General features: G+C 41.7%; 1 protein-coding gene across 19 annotated transcripts in view; it reads right to left on the reverse strand.

The window, feature by feature from the left end:
• The window catches only part of FIP1L1 (factor interacting with PAPOLA and CPSF1), a 69,012-nt gene that overhangs the window by 39,593 nt on the left and 16,371 nt on the right, over positions 1-13,048 (reverse strand). For 7 of the 19 annotated variants that reach the window (XM_017337807.3, XM_017337806.3, XM_017337805.3 and 4 more), the window contains 2 exons: positions 10,888-10,997; positions 5,274-5,381 (listed from right to left, as the gene is read on the reverse strand). In XM_017337807.3, coding sequence (XP_017193296.1) covers positions 5,274-5,381; positions 10,888-10,997 — 218 coding nt within the window. Of the gene's footprint in view, positions 1-4,618; positions 4,676-4,824; positions 4,879-5,273; positions 5,382-10,887; positions 10,998-13,048 lie in introns of all 19 variants that reach the window. The other 12 variants (XM_051835052.2, XM_070048117.1, XM_017337802.3 and 9 more) reach the window with 2 other exon arrangements.

Below are 13,048 nucleotides of genomic sequence, written 5' to 3' on the forward strand. Positions count from 1 at the left end.
CAGCTTGGTAATGGTGTAAGAATAGAACTGCTGACCAATGGGACAGACCAGAGACCCCAGAAACTAATCCACGCATCTACAACCAACTAATCTTTGACAGACAAGCTAAAAGCACTCCCTGGAAAAGGACGGTGTCTTCAACAAACGATGTTGGGAAAATGGGATCTCTGGATGAAACAAGACCCCTACCTTATGCTCTATACAAAAATCAACACATAATGGGTCAGAGATCTAAATCGAAGACCTGAAATAATAAAATGACCAGAGGAAAACATCGAAGAACACTGGGAGACACTAGCACAGGCAAAGACCTCTTGGGTGAGACTCCAGAAGCACAGGCAATAAAAAGCTTAAACAGGGGCCCGCACGGTGTGCAGCACGCGGAGCCACGGCCTCCACACAGGGACGGCTAAGCTCCAGCTGCTCCACTTCTGATCCGACTCCCGCTAATATACCTGGGAAAGCAGCAGAGGATGGCCCAAGTCTTCAGGTCTCTGCACCCACATGGAGACCCAGATAAGACTGCTCTCTCCTGGCACCAGCACGGCCCAGCCCTGGCTGTTGCGGCCATTTGGGGAGTGAACCAGTGGATGGAAAAATCTGTTTCTCCCTCTAATTTTGACTTTCAAATAAATAAATAAATCTTATTTAAAAAAAAAAGCAAAAACAAATAGAATTCTATCAAGCCAAGAAGGTTCTTCACAGCAAAGGAAACACTCAACAAAGAGGGCAGCCTACAGAAAGGGAGAATATATTTACAAATTATACAACTAATAAAGGAGTAAGATACAGAATATAGGGAGCTCAGGAAACTTAACAAGAAAACAAGCAATCCAGTTAAGCGATGGGCTAAGGATATGAACAGGCATTTTTCAAAGGATGAATTACATCCGGTGGCCAAAGATATAAGATACTTAGGATCACTAGCCAGGAAGGAAACACAAATGAAAATCACAATGAGGTTTTACCACACTCCAGTTAGAATGGTTATCATCAAAAAATCAAAAAAATCACAAATGCTCTTGAGAATGTAGGGAAAAAGCTGCTCTATTAATACACCACTGGTGAGAATGTAAACTTGTACAACTACTATGGAAAACAAGATGGAGATTCCTCAGAAATCTGTAGAGTTCTACAATACGACCAGCCATTCCACTCCTGGGAATTCACCCAAATGAAATGAAATCAGTATATGAAAGTTATCTGTACCTCCATGTTTATAGTAGCTCAACTCACAACAGCTAAGACATGAAGCCCACCCAGAAGTCCACCAACTGATGACCAGACACAAAAATTATGGTACATACTTGATGGAATACTACTCAGGAATAAAAAAGAATTAAATTCTATCTTTTGCAACAAAATGAATGCAAATAGAGACCATGATGCTTAGTGAAATAAGCCAGTTCCAAAAAGACAAATATGTTTTCCCTGTTTTGTGGTAACTGATATATAGAATACAAAAAATGTAATGTCTATGAGTAAAATTAACATTTTGAGATTTAATTATTTTTACAGCCTTTTTCTATACTCTTGAGAACCAATGGTTTTCTACTTACTCCTTGCTGAAACTATATTTAGTGGAGGGTTAAGCTTGTGACTATAAAGAAAATTTAAAGTATATCATTGTAAACATTAAAAGAAAAATGAGGAGGAAGGGAGAGAGGGTAGAGTGGAAATTATCATTATGATTTTAAAACCATATATATGAAATACATGAAGTTTGTTCCCTTTTCTAAATAATTTTTTTAAAAAAGCAATGACATAAAGAAAAAGAACACTGTCATATTGCTTACTACATACAATCCCCGAGATTAATCAAAGTCAGAATGGAGAGCTTTTTGTTTCCAAGGCATCTGTTCTGGGGGTAGAGGTGACTGTAGGGAGTTTAGATCTAGCACTGAGATGTACCACTTTCATAAACTAGCCATCTTACATACTTCAATATACAGTATTACATTAAAAGCATAACCATTTTAAGCAAAAAATTCTAAGTCAAACAGCTGATATAAAAAGAATTTCATATGTTAATGCAAAAGAAACAAATCTAAGATTTTTAAATTACATTAAAAGTAAGAGATTTAAATGGTTTTGTCTTCACCTATGAAAGTAATTTGCCTAAACTTGGCATCCTAGCTGTCATTTGGGTAAATCCCCTAACTTCTCAAGTTCTTTTATTCTATTGTAAACAAAGGACCAGGGGACGGTGCTGTAGCTAGCGGGTAATGCCGCCGCCTGCAGCACTGACATCCCATATGGGCACTGGTTTGAGTCCCGGCTGCTCCACTTCCAATCCAGCTCTCTGCTATGGCCTGGGGAAGCAGTAGAAGACGGCCCAAGCTCTTGGGCTCCTGCACCCGCGTGGGAGACCCAGAGGAGGCTCCTGGCTCCTGATCAGCGCAGCTCCTGCCGTTGCGGCCAACTGGGAAGTGAACCAGCGAATGGAAGACCTCTCTCTCTCTGCCTCTCCACTCTTTGTGTAACTCTTTCAAGTAAAATAAATAAATCTTAAAAAAAAAAAAAAGGCAAAGGACGAGCCTCAAAACAAAAAATTTCAGATTGCAGAAGCCTTCCAGATCACACAGTCTAGCCTCACCATCCCACAAATGAGGTGACGTGGGCCCAGATACATTAGGGAGTATTCCTTAATTAGCGCAGGCAGTTATTGACAAAACTAAAGCTAAAAAATCCAAATTCAATACTTGTTACAGGATAAAGCTGAAACTTTAGGAAAATTACATTCCTGGGGCCCGGCACTGTGATGCAGTAGGTTAATCCACCCCCTGCAGTGCTGGCATCCCATACAGGCGCTGGTTCTGGTCCCCGCTGCTCCACTTCGGGTCCAGCTCTCTGCTATGGCTTGGGAAACAGAAGATAGTCCAAGTGCTTGGAACCCTGCACCCACGTGCAAGACCCAGAAGAAGCTCCTGGCTCTGGTTTTGGACTGGCCCAGCTCTGGCCATTGCAGCCACTTGGGGAGTGAACCTTTCTCTCTGTCTCCCCCTCTCACTGTCTGTAACTCTACCTCGCAAATAAATAAATAAATAAAATCTTTAAAAAAATTACACTCCCTCTCTCTCTATAAAGATGACAACCAATTCATTAACAGCAGTATGATGTGGATTTATAATAATAAAAGTTCTTACTGTCTGGCCATTTTAGGATCAATAAATAGGATTTATTTATTTTAGGAACAATTTTAGGATCAAAATTGTTCCTGTTGCTGGCCAGGTTAGATACATATCCAAGTGTTTCTGCATACATTAAACCAAGCTAGTTATATTAATAAACCAAATCTTAAACTTGGGTTTCTGTAGGTCTGTCAAATGAGAAAAACACTGCTCCATTTGTCAGACCTAACATTTAGAACAATTCTTGAAATTTCTATAGCTGCCTCAAGTAGAACAGTAAAAAAAAAAAAATCAACAAATATTGTATAACATGAAAAATGTCAATGGAAACTTTTAAAATAGAAAGATAAACACAAATTTTCATTCTTTAACCTGCAAACGCACATGGAACTCACTGCTCATTAAGTCTCTAGCCTTATAGCTTACTGTTTAAAGTGTCGAGGTATTTCTGAGTTTGACCCACTTCTGAAAATGACTAAGCTTATTCTCTAACAGAAAATTTTACCAAGTTCATTGCATAAAGAAAGAAATCTAAATTTTGATAAGTGTTTTTTTTCCTTTGGTTTGCTTTTAGATGTTAGAATCAAAGACATTTGATCATAAATTACATATTTAAAAGTTCTGAAATTAAATAATTAAAGCACATTAAGATACAGGATCAAGTTGCCCAGAAATAATTAAAACTGCATAACAACAAAAGTAAAACAAAGAAACTTATCCTTCATGTACTACAATTATTTAAAATCTCAAACCGTATATTTGAAAGGTATCTTGGTGGGGCGGCACTGTGGCACAGCAGATTAAAGCCCTGGCATCCCATATGGGCACCGATTCGAGTCCCGGCTGCTCCACTTCCAATCCAGCTCCCTGCTGTGGCCTGGGAAAGCAGTGAAAGATGGCCCAACTGCTTGGGCCCCTGCACCCATGTAGGAGACCCAGAAAAATCTCCTGGCTTCAGCTGGTCCAGCCCAGGTTGTTGTGGCCATTTGGGAAGTGAACCAGTGGATGGAAGATCTCTCCCTGTAACTCTGCTTTTCAAATAAATAAAACTTTAAAAAAATTTTTTTAAAAAAAGGAATCTTTGTATGTATTTCTAAGTCAGGCATCAGAGTAATAAAACCTCTCAAACTGATTATTGTTCACAAGGCAGTCTCACACCCTAACAGTTTCTTCTATTATCTCCCTTAGGAAGGAAGTGTTACTTCCACTTCTCAGGCTCAGAGAAACTATAATGCCTGCCCCATAGCTGTATGTTTTGTAAAGACTTAGAACACAAACCAAAAATCTATGGTGGAGAGATCATAAGTAAAATTCCAACAACAGTAAAGAAAACAGCATATTCCAGGAGAGCTGGTGTACACACTTACTGGAATAGCAAGCTTAGGCACTGCAGTTAGGGGCAGGGATTGGAAAGATTCAGCTCAGTAAAATTTTACAGGTCTTAAGTATTGGCTCAGGTTAGGTTTTAGTCAATAAATGAAAAGCACCTGGGGATTTTTTTTTTTTTTTTAAATCTGGATGTGGTATGAGAAAGAAGAATCAACCTGCAGCAAAGGAGAGAAAAAAATATTTACTGAGCACTCATTACCATCATTCAATGTAATTTATTTTACATTTTAAGAGGCTTGAGGGCAGGCATTTGGCACAGCGGTTAAGACATCATCTGGGACACTCACATCCTCTATAGGAGTACCTGGGTTCAAGTCCAGACTCCGCTTCCAATTCCAGCTTCCTGTTAATGCACACCCTAGGAGGCAACAGATGATGGTTCAAGTAGTTGAGTCCCTGCCACCCATGTGGAAGACCCAGACTGAGTTCTGGGCTCCTGGCTTCAGCCTGGCCCTGCCCTAGCTGTTGTAGACATTTGGGGCATGACCCAGCAGACAAAGATCTCTGCCTGGCTGGCTGTCTCTCACTCTCTGCTTTACTGCCTTTCAAATGAAATCGAAGTAAGTAATATCTTTTAAAAAGAAGCTAGAAGGATAGGTAGCAAGACATATGAGGGTCTAAATTCATAAGGTAACCAAAAATCCCCCAACTGCACCCTGAAGGGATAATCTGGAGAGCAGGAACATGGCACTGTCTAATCAAAGCAGCACTGACGCTGTATACTGGGGGTATCCGACAACTGGAAAGTCTCACCTTAGATCAGGCGATTCGGCCCTCCCGTAGCGATCCTGCCACTTGCCGACGCTTGAGCTGGCTTTTCTGGAGGCAGCACTCGGCTGAGACTGAGACGAGGCGCTGTTCCTGGTGAGACAATTTCCTGGGTGTTGCTTTTGCATACTGCTGTCAGATCCCCCTCCCCCGTGTTTTTACTACTGCTGTCTCTGACCACCTCCCTGTGCTTCTCCCCTACAGTCAGTCCTTCAGCATGTTCCTACAGTGTCACTCTGCAAGTCACACAGACATTTACCAGTGGGACTTACAGAGACCTGTTACTAAATCTTCAACATAGCTTGATGTCAAAATGGAGAAATGAGAAGAAAAGAATCAGGGCTTACTTCAGGTAACAGTTCATTAGCAAGAAATGCATCTCCATGCTGCAGCTAATCAACATGAATTTCTACACTTCACAAAATCTTACTCAAAATTTAGCTTATTTCTTTCCCTATATTCTTCAGTAACAGATAAAAGTACTGTTAGTGCAGTTAACAGAAATACTCTAAAATGTTTAATAAAAACCTAAGGTAAATACATACTTTATAAAAATGCCATCAACTCCTTTCAAGTAAAATTCAACAAAATATATCCAGTGACATGTCCCATAAAAAGTTAAGCTATTCACATTATTGCCAGTCTTTAAAGAATTAATCAAATGTTCTTTCAAAGCAATAGAAAAAATGTCTATAAATCTGCTTGTTTATGTAACCATAAACAAAAGAAGAATAAAGCAGAAATTAAATGAAATCTGTTTCTGACCAGAATGGAAAAAAGAGCAGAGAAAAAAGTGGAGAAAAAAGGACCAAATCTCTCAATGTCTTTGGATAGACAGCCTTGCCTCCAGAGCTATGTTAAATGTCTTACCTAGGTAACAACATGAAATTGTATCAATAAGCATGGAGGAAAAGAACAGCTAAAATTGAATAAACACACACTGAACAAAATTATATTTGAAGTGATTAATATAACTACTTTGAAGGAAACTGTTGAAACTCTGAACTCTATTTAATAGGCTTGTTTTCTGTAATGGTAAATGAAGAAGTTGCGTATCTATTTAGTTTACACAGTGAGGTTACCGGGAGCCAGGTTCGCACTGTGAGAAACAGGAGATCTGATATGGAACAGAGGAGAGGTGAGAAATACTGGCGGGGCTGGCACAGTGGGTGAAGCCACTGCCTGCAGTGCTGACCTCCCACACAGGCCAGTTCACGTCCCGGCAGCTCCTACTTGTGCTCCCTGCTGCCTTATCCCACTCTCTCCTAGGATCCACGGCCAGCCAACAACCACTGCTTTGAGCATACACTCGCCCTCTACCTCTTCATATTTATCTGATTCAACTTGACCTTTGTTAAGGAAACTCCAGCTACCCTTCATGAACACATGCATAACTAACAAAGGTGAGATACACACACCAATCAGCTGACTTAAACCAATGACCATCAACAGGCCTCAAGAAAAGTTGAAAATATGTGCCTTTTCTCTGTATGTCATTTTTCATTATATTAACTTATTCTTATCAGTATATAAAAATGCTGTAATTTCTCTCATCTTGAAAATAATCGCTCCAGGATCCAGGGTTGTGTGATGGCAGTTAAAGCTGCCACCACCAGAATCGCATATGGGCACCAGTTGGCATCCCAGCTGCTCCACTTCCAATCCAGCTTCCTGCTAATGGCCTGGAAAAGCACTGGGGGACAGCCAAAGTGCTTGGGCCCCTGTCACCCACGTCAGAGACCTGAAAGGAGCTCCGGGCTTTGGCCTGGCCCAGTACTGACTGTTGTGGCTGGCCATCTAGGGAGTAAACCAGCAGATGAAGATCTCTCCATCTTTCCCTGAAGCTCTTTCAAACAAACCTTAAAAAAAAAAAAAAGGCAAGCAAGCCACCCCACTTTTGATGGCACATCTCCCTCCTGCAAGCCCATTCCTTTCCCTTTTATTCATGCTCACATCTCTTCACGGACCACCCCTTCCACTACCCAAAATATTCCCAGCTAGGCCTCCATCTTATTTTAGTACAAAAAGGAAGCAATCAGAAGACAGCCTTCAGTTGTTCCCATTCCAATTATCTACCCACCCACCAGCACGGCGCTTTTATATCCTGCCTTCCCTCCTTCAACACAAATGACTGTCCATGCTCCTACTTAGCCCTATGCTCTTGCTTGTACCCCACGTCCCGCGACCTCTGGCCTTACTGAGGACATTATTCTATAACTGCACTTCTCACTTATTGCCTTCATCAGTTTATCCCTCATTAATTCACTGCCACAAGAATACAAAATGCTGCGACTGCTTTCATTGTGGAAAAAACCTCCGGATCGCACACTTCCCTTCAGATCAAAGTGTCACATCTCTCTGGTTCCCTTTGGAACAAAGAAAATAAGGATTGGCACTGTGGCATACCAAGTAAAGCCACTGCCTGCAGTGCCAGCATCCCATATGGATGCCGGTTTGAGTCCCAGCTGCTCCACTTCCAACCCAGCTCTCTGCTATGGCAGGGAAAGCAGTAGAGGATGGTCCAAGTCCTTGGGCCCCTGCACGTGTGTGGGAGACCTGGAAGTAGCTCCTGGCTTCAGATCAGATCAGCTCTGGCCATTGCGGCCATTTGGGGAGTGAACCAGAGGATGGAAGACCTCTCTCTCTCTCTGCCTCTGCTTCTCTGTAACTCTTTCAAATAAATTAGTAAATATTTTTTAAAGAAGAAAATAATCTTCAAAACTGCCTACATTTTCTTTTTCTAATCCCTCTCCTTCCATCTCTGCTTGAACACATTCCAAGCTGATTTTTATCCACACCATGTGCCACTGGAAATTATCCTGGTTAAGATCACCAATGGCCTTTGCGCTTTAAAATCCAATTGTCTCTCCTTTGTTTTTTTAAGATCAACTTATTTATTTGAAAGTCAGAGTTACACAGAGAGAGGAGGGGCAGAGAGAGAGACAGAGAGAGAGGGAAAGAGGGAGAGAGAGGGAGAGGGAGAGAGGTTTTCCATCCAATGGTTCACTCCTGAATTGGCTGCAATGGCCGCACCTGCACTGATCCAAAGCCAAGAGCCAGGAGCTTCTTCAGGGTCTCCCACACAGGTGCAGGGTGCTTCCCCAGGCCATAGCAGAGAGCTGGATCAGAAGTGAAGCTGCTGGACTTTAACCAGCGCCCATATGAGATGCTGGCACTGCAGGGGGCGGCTTTACCCACTACACCACCGCGCCAGCCCCCATTCTTTGTTCTTAAAACCCCCTTTTCTAGACATATGCTTGGTCTTCTTGCACTTTCCTAGTCACTCCTCCTTAGTGGCCTCCTTGTACTGGATGTTCTTTATTTTTCTGACCTACAAGGACACTGCCCCAAGACTCTGTCTCCTCACCATTTCTCTGTCAAGACTTACAGCCTAACTGCATTTCCCAGCTTCATATAAACACTAACCATCTCAAGTCTGTATCTCCAGCCCACATCCCTTCCCCTCTCGATTGGCGTATCCCCCTTCCTGCCCAAATTCTCCACTTTTATGTTCACTAGGCACTCTTGGTCTTCTGCTCCACATACTACCCCTCCTGTAGTCTTTCCCTTCTCAATCAATGACAACTTCATCCTTCCTACTAAGCTGATGACAGAAACCTTGCCTTCCTTCTTGACTTCTTTCTCTATATAATATACATACAATCCTTTCAGATAACCTATTGGCTTACCTTCTGAAATGTATCTAGCATCTGACTACTTACCATCTCCACTACTACCCTGGTCCATGTCACTGTTATATCTTGTCAATACAACTGCTGCAACCTCCCACTTGGCCTTTTTCCACCCTCACTCACTCTGTAGTCTGTTCTTAATAAATAAAACAGCTATATTGAGACTTTAAAAATTTAAATCAAACTATTCCATCACTCTGAAAATCCAATAGCAACTGCCCATTTATTCCATTTACAGGAAAAGCCAAAGCTCACACAGTGGCACACGTCCTTATATAATCTGGCCCAAATTAAAATAAATGAACCAAAGACAAGATACAGAAAAACTGTTACTGATTTACAAGTAGTTTAATTACAATAGAATATTTTCTACAAACCAGGTTCTGATCTAAAACACTCAAGATAAATTAAGGCTGGTGCTATGTTGTAGCGGGTAAAGCCGCCACCTCCAGGGCTGTCATCCTATATGGATGCCAGTTCAAGTCCTGGCTGCTCCACTTCTGATACAGCTCTCTGCTATAGCCTGGGAAAGCAGAAGAAGACTGTCCAAGTCCTTGGGCCCCTGCACCCATTTGAGAGACCCGGAAGAAGTTCCTGGCTCCTGGCTTCAGATCGGCGCAGTTCCAGCCATTGCGGCCAATTGGGAAGTGAACCAGCAGATGGAAGACCTCTCTCTCTGCCTCTCCTTCTCTCTCTCTCTAACTCAGACTTTCAAATAAATAAATAAATCTTTAAAAAAAAAAAAGATAATCCAAAATTCAATCTATAAACTACCTTATGAGGGAAATACCATCAGTACATTTTACAAATTAGCAAACTGAGGTGCAATTAGATGAGGGAACCTGCCCAAAGACACAGAATTGGTAAATCAGAGAGCCAAATTTTGAACCTCAGAAGTCTGACCTCAGAGTCCTGCCTCTTAACAGCACTCAATCCTATAAAACATCATAAACTCAATGAATGAATGTTGACCTATTATAAAAAATACAAGATAGGAAAGAAAAGGATCAATCTTCCTTAGCTATCATGAATTCTTTATGGTCATTTTATGACACTGTACACAGTTTAAATAATCACATTTAGATATGTCTATGACAATCCATAAAAACCCAGGACTGCTTAATGACATTTAATTTTAGCTAAATGCTCAAGAATATCACAGGAGTAAATAAGAATCCTCCTTAAGGTCTCTTCCTGCATTGATCTATTATGAAACATAACCTCAAACAAGTAACACACAGGGGAAATGAACTAGGAGCTGGTGGTAGCTGGGTCACTGATCTAACCTAAGACTAAGCTGCTGACAACAGACTGTCCTAGTTCTAGCCACCCTTCACCATCTTCCTGACCATGGAGCAATGGGTATCTGTTTGTTGCATTTAAACAAAAAGGACATTTTCTAGTGCATTTGCCTCTTACATCTGGCACCTTGTGAAACACAAAATTAGGTGTTTCACATCAAACTAAAGAAATAAAAGAAAATGAGTCAAATTTAAAAGATTTTCCTGGCTGAAATTTCTACAACCTTTTACTAAAATCAGCAAAATACCATTGAGTCAATAGGTCTCAGGAAATCCAGTTATTTTCTACGTAAGACTAGTATAGAAAACAGCAAGAGCAGGACTGGGAGCACCTCTCTCAAGTGTCACGCTGCCGTCTCTTTTTGCATGCACATGGACGTGCACATGGGGACACACACACACACACACACACGACTGCACACAACCCTTCATTTCTAGCACGATCCAAGAGCACCAAGAGAGTTTCACAAATAATTTCTTTGGTGCTACAACAAAGACAGATGTTCTAGCTTTTGACAGGAGAAGCAGTTTTTACTCCTAGCACAGCACAAACAGTGTAAAGGCGCCAACGCCTGATAGTCACTGAGCTGCAAGGGTCTAACGAACCTGCTTGGTGGGAGCCCAGTCTTGAACAAAGAGGGAGGAGAAGTGAACTCTGCTTTGGTAGATGGAAGTGCCGCTTCCTTCTCTGAATTTCCAGTTCTTCCCTGCTGCACCTTAAAAAAAGTTCATTAGCTTGTTTAATTAGGACATTCAAGTACAATACACTGAAGATGTTAAAATAAATTTGTAACATCTCATTTGTAGTTAAACACAAAAAAGTTTCATTGCTGAATATTTATTAAATTAACTTATTTTAGAAAAACATTAGGCAGAAGGCATCAAAGATGGACTACGGGATGAAAACGTTCCAGCTACTAAGCGTTCACACTGATGCCGCTGAGAAGCCCTATAAACTCAGTCTAATTCCCCCAGATCACCACAACTAAGTCTAGAATACTCGATTATGATTCCAAGTGTCAGAGTTCAAGAGAGGCACTGAAGCATCTTCTCTGTGCCCATCAGTGTCATCTAAGAAAACTGCCAGGGGCCACTGCAGCCGCTCTGAGCACTTTCTATCCAGACCGTGGTGACATGAACACGAACAGACAGCTGCTGCACTTACACACCACTTCCCCGTTCTCCCATCACCACTGCCCTGCCAGTTCAGCAGATCCAGTCACCCGATCCCTCAAGACCTATCTTCCCTCTTCTTGTTAATTTTCAAAATAGCATCTACTTCATAATTTCTCCACGATATGCCCAACCCGTCTACCCCATCACATCCTTTTGGGTATAGTCCAATTATACTCTAGCCAGGTTTATGTTATTTTGTTTTTATACTCACCTTCCTATCTTAAGCTCATCAACAAGTCATTAAATTTAAACTAAGTTAATATACCTTCAAGTAACATCACACTATTTTACTTCCTACTTAAATCCTACTGCCCTTGCTCCACCTAAATTCAATTCAGTCTCCCTCCCCATATGGCAAAAGCCAAGAGAATCTCAGATATTCCGATTCTCACATATTTGAACCATGGATTCAATTCCAGACGTCATCTACCTCCCAACTAACCACCATGTGAGGAAAAAAAAAAATCCTAAGTGTGTGTATTTAAGTCATTATGGTCAGATCTCTCCTTAACTAGTGTCCAATCCAATCTATAACTGATACCTTCATATAATTAGGCCTTTACAAAATGTAGTTGACTTGAATGAGTTCCACTATTTAAAAAGCTATCCATGTAAGATGCACTAAAGAGGGATAACAATCAGCACCAGGACAATGGAGACAGAAAGACAGAAATGGATTTGACAGAAACTTGACATGTATAATTGACAGATTCTGGTAACTGGGCAAGTGAACATGACTCATTCATCAAATACAGAACTAACTAAACACTACAGAATCCCAACCTTAGGAAAAAACAGACACACAATGATCACAGCAATGCGCTAAATGGGAAAAGCACCTATGGGATAATACAAACACACGACTCTCCCTGGGGATGTCAGCAACGCCCTGAGGTGACACCACAGTCCCAAGGTTTCCCTGAGCACCGTATCATTTATACCCAACTTCTGACAGCGTCTCGGAGGCATCTCAAAGTTACCACGGCCAAAACAAAACTACTGAATTCCCTCAACCTCGCCTTCTCCAAGTACTCCTCAGATAAGTAAATGGCATCACCATCTACCTTGTGGTTCAAGGAAAACAAAACACAACACAACATCTCGGGAATTACCTAGTACATGTCAACATCCACTATGTTAACTTCACCATCACAATAACTTACTATGTCCTCTCCTAAAACCCAGGTCAAACCCACCACCATATTCAGCCCTTCCGCTGCCTCTCCACTTGTTACAACCTGTCTAAAATGCACTGAATGAAAAAATTCACTTGTTATAACCTGTCTAAAATGTATGGCCAGCATGGTGGTACAGCTGGTAAGCCATGGCCTAAAAACCTAACACTCCACATGAGAGAACCAGTTTGAGTCCCGGCCACTGTGGTTCAGATCCTATTCCCTGCTGATGTGCCTGGGATGGCACCAGAAGATGGCCCCAGTAAGTGGGCCCTTGCACCCATGTGGAAGACCCAGATGGACTTCCAGGCCCTTGACCCAGCCCAGCCTAGCCCTGACCGTTGTGGCCATCTGGGTAGTCAACCAGGGGACAGAAGCTTTCCTTCTCACTCTGCGAGACACGGCGGGGGCTACCA

The sequence above is a fragment of the Oryctolagus cuniculus genome, chromosome 8, assembly GCF_964237555.1.
Source record: "Oryctolagus cuniculus chromosome 8, mOryCun1.1, whole genome shotgun sequence".
NCBI classification, from domain to species: Eukaryota; Metazoa; Chordata; class Mammalia; order Lagomorpha; family Leporidae; genus Oryctolagus; species Oryctolagus cuniculus.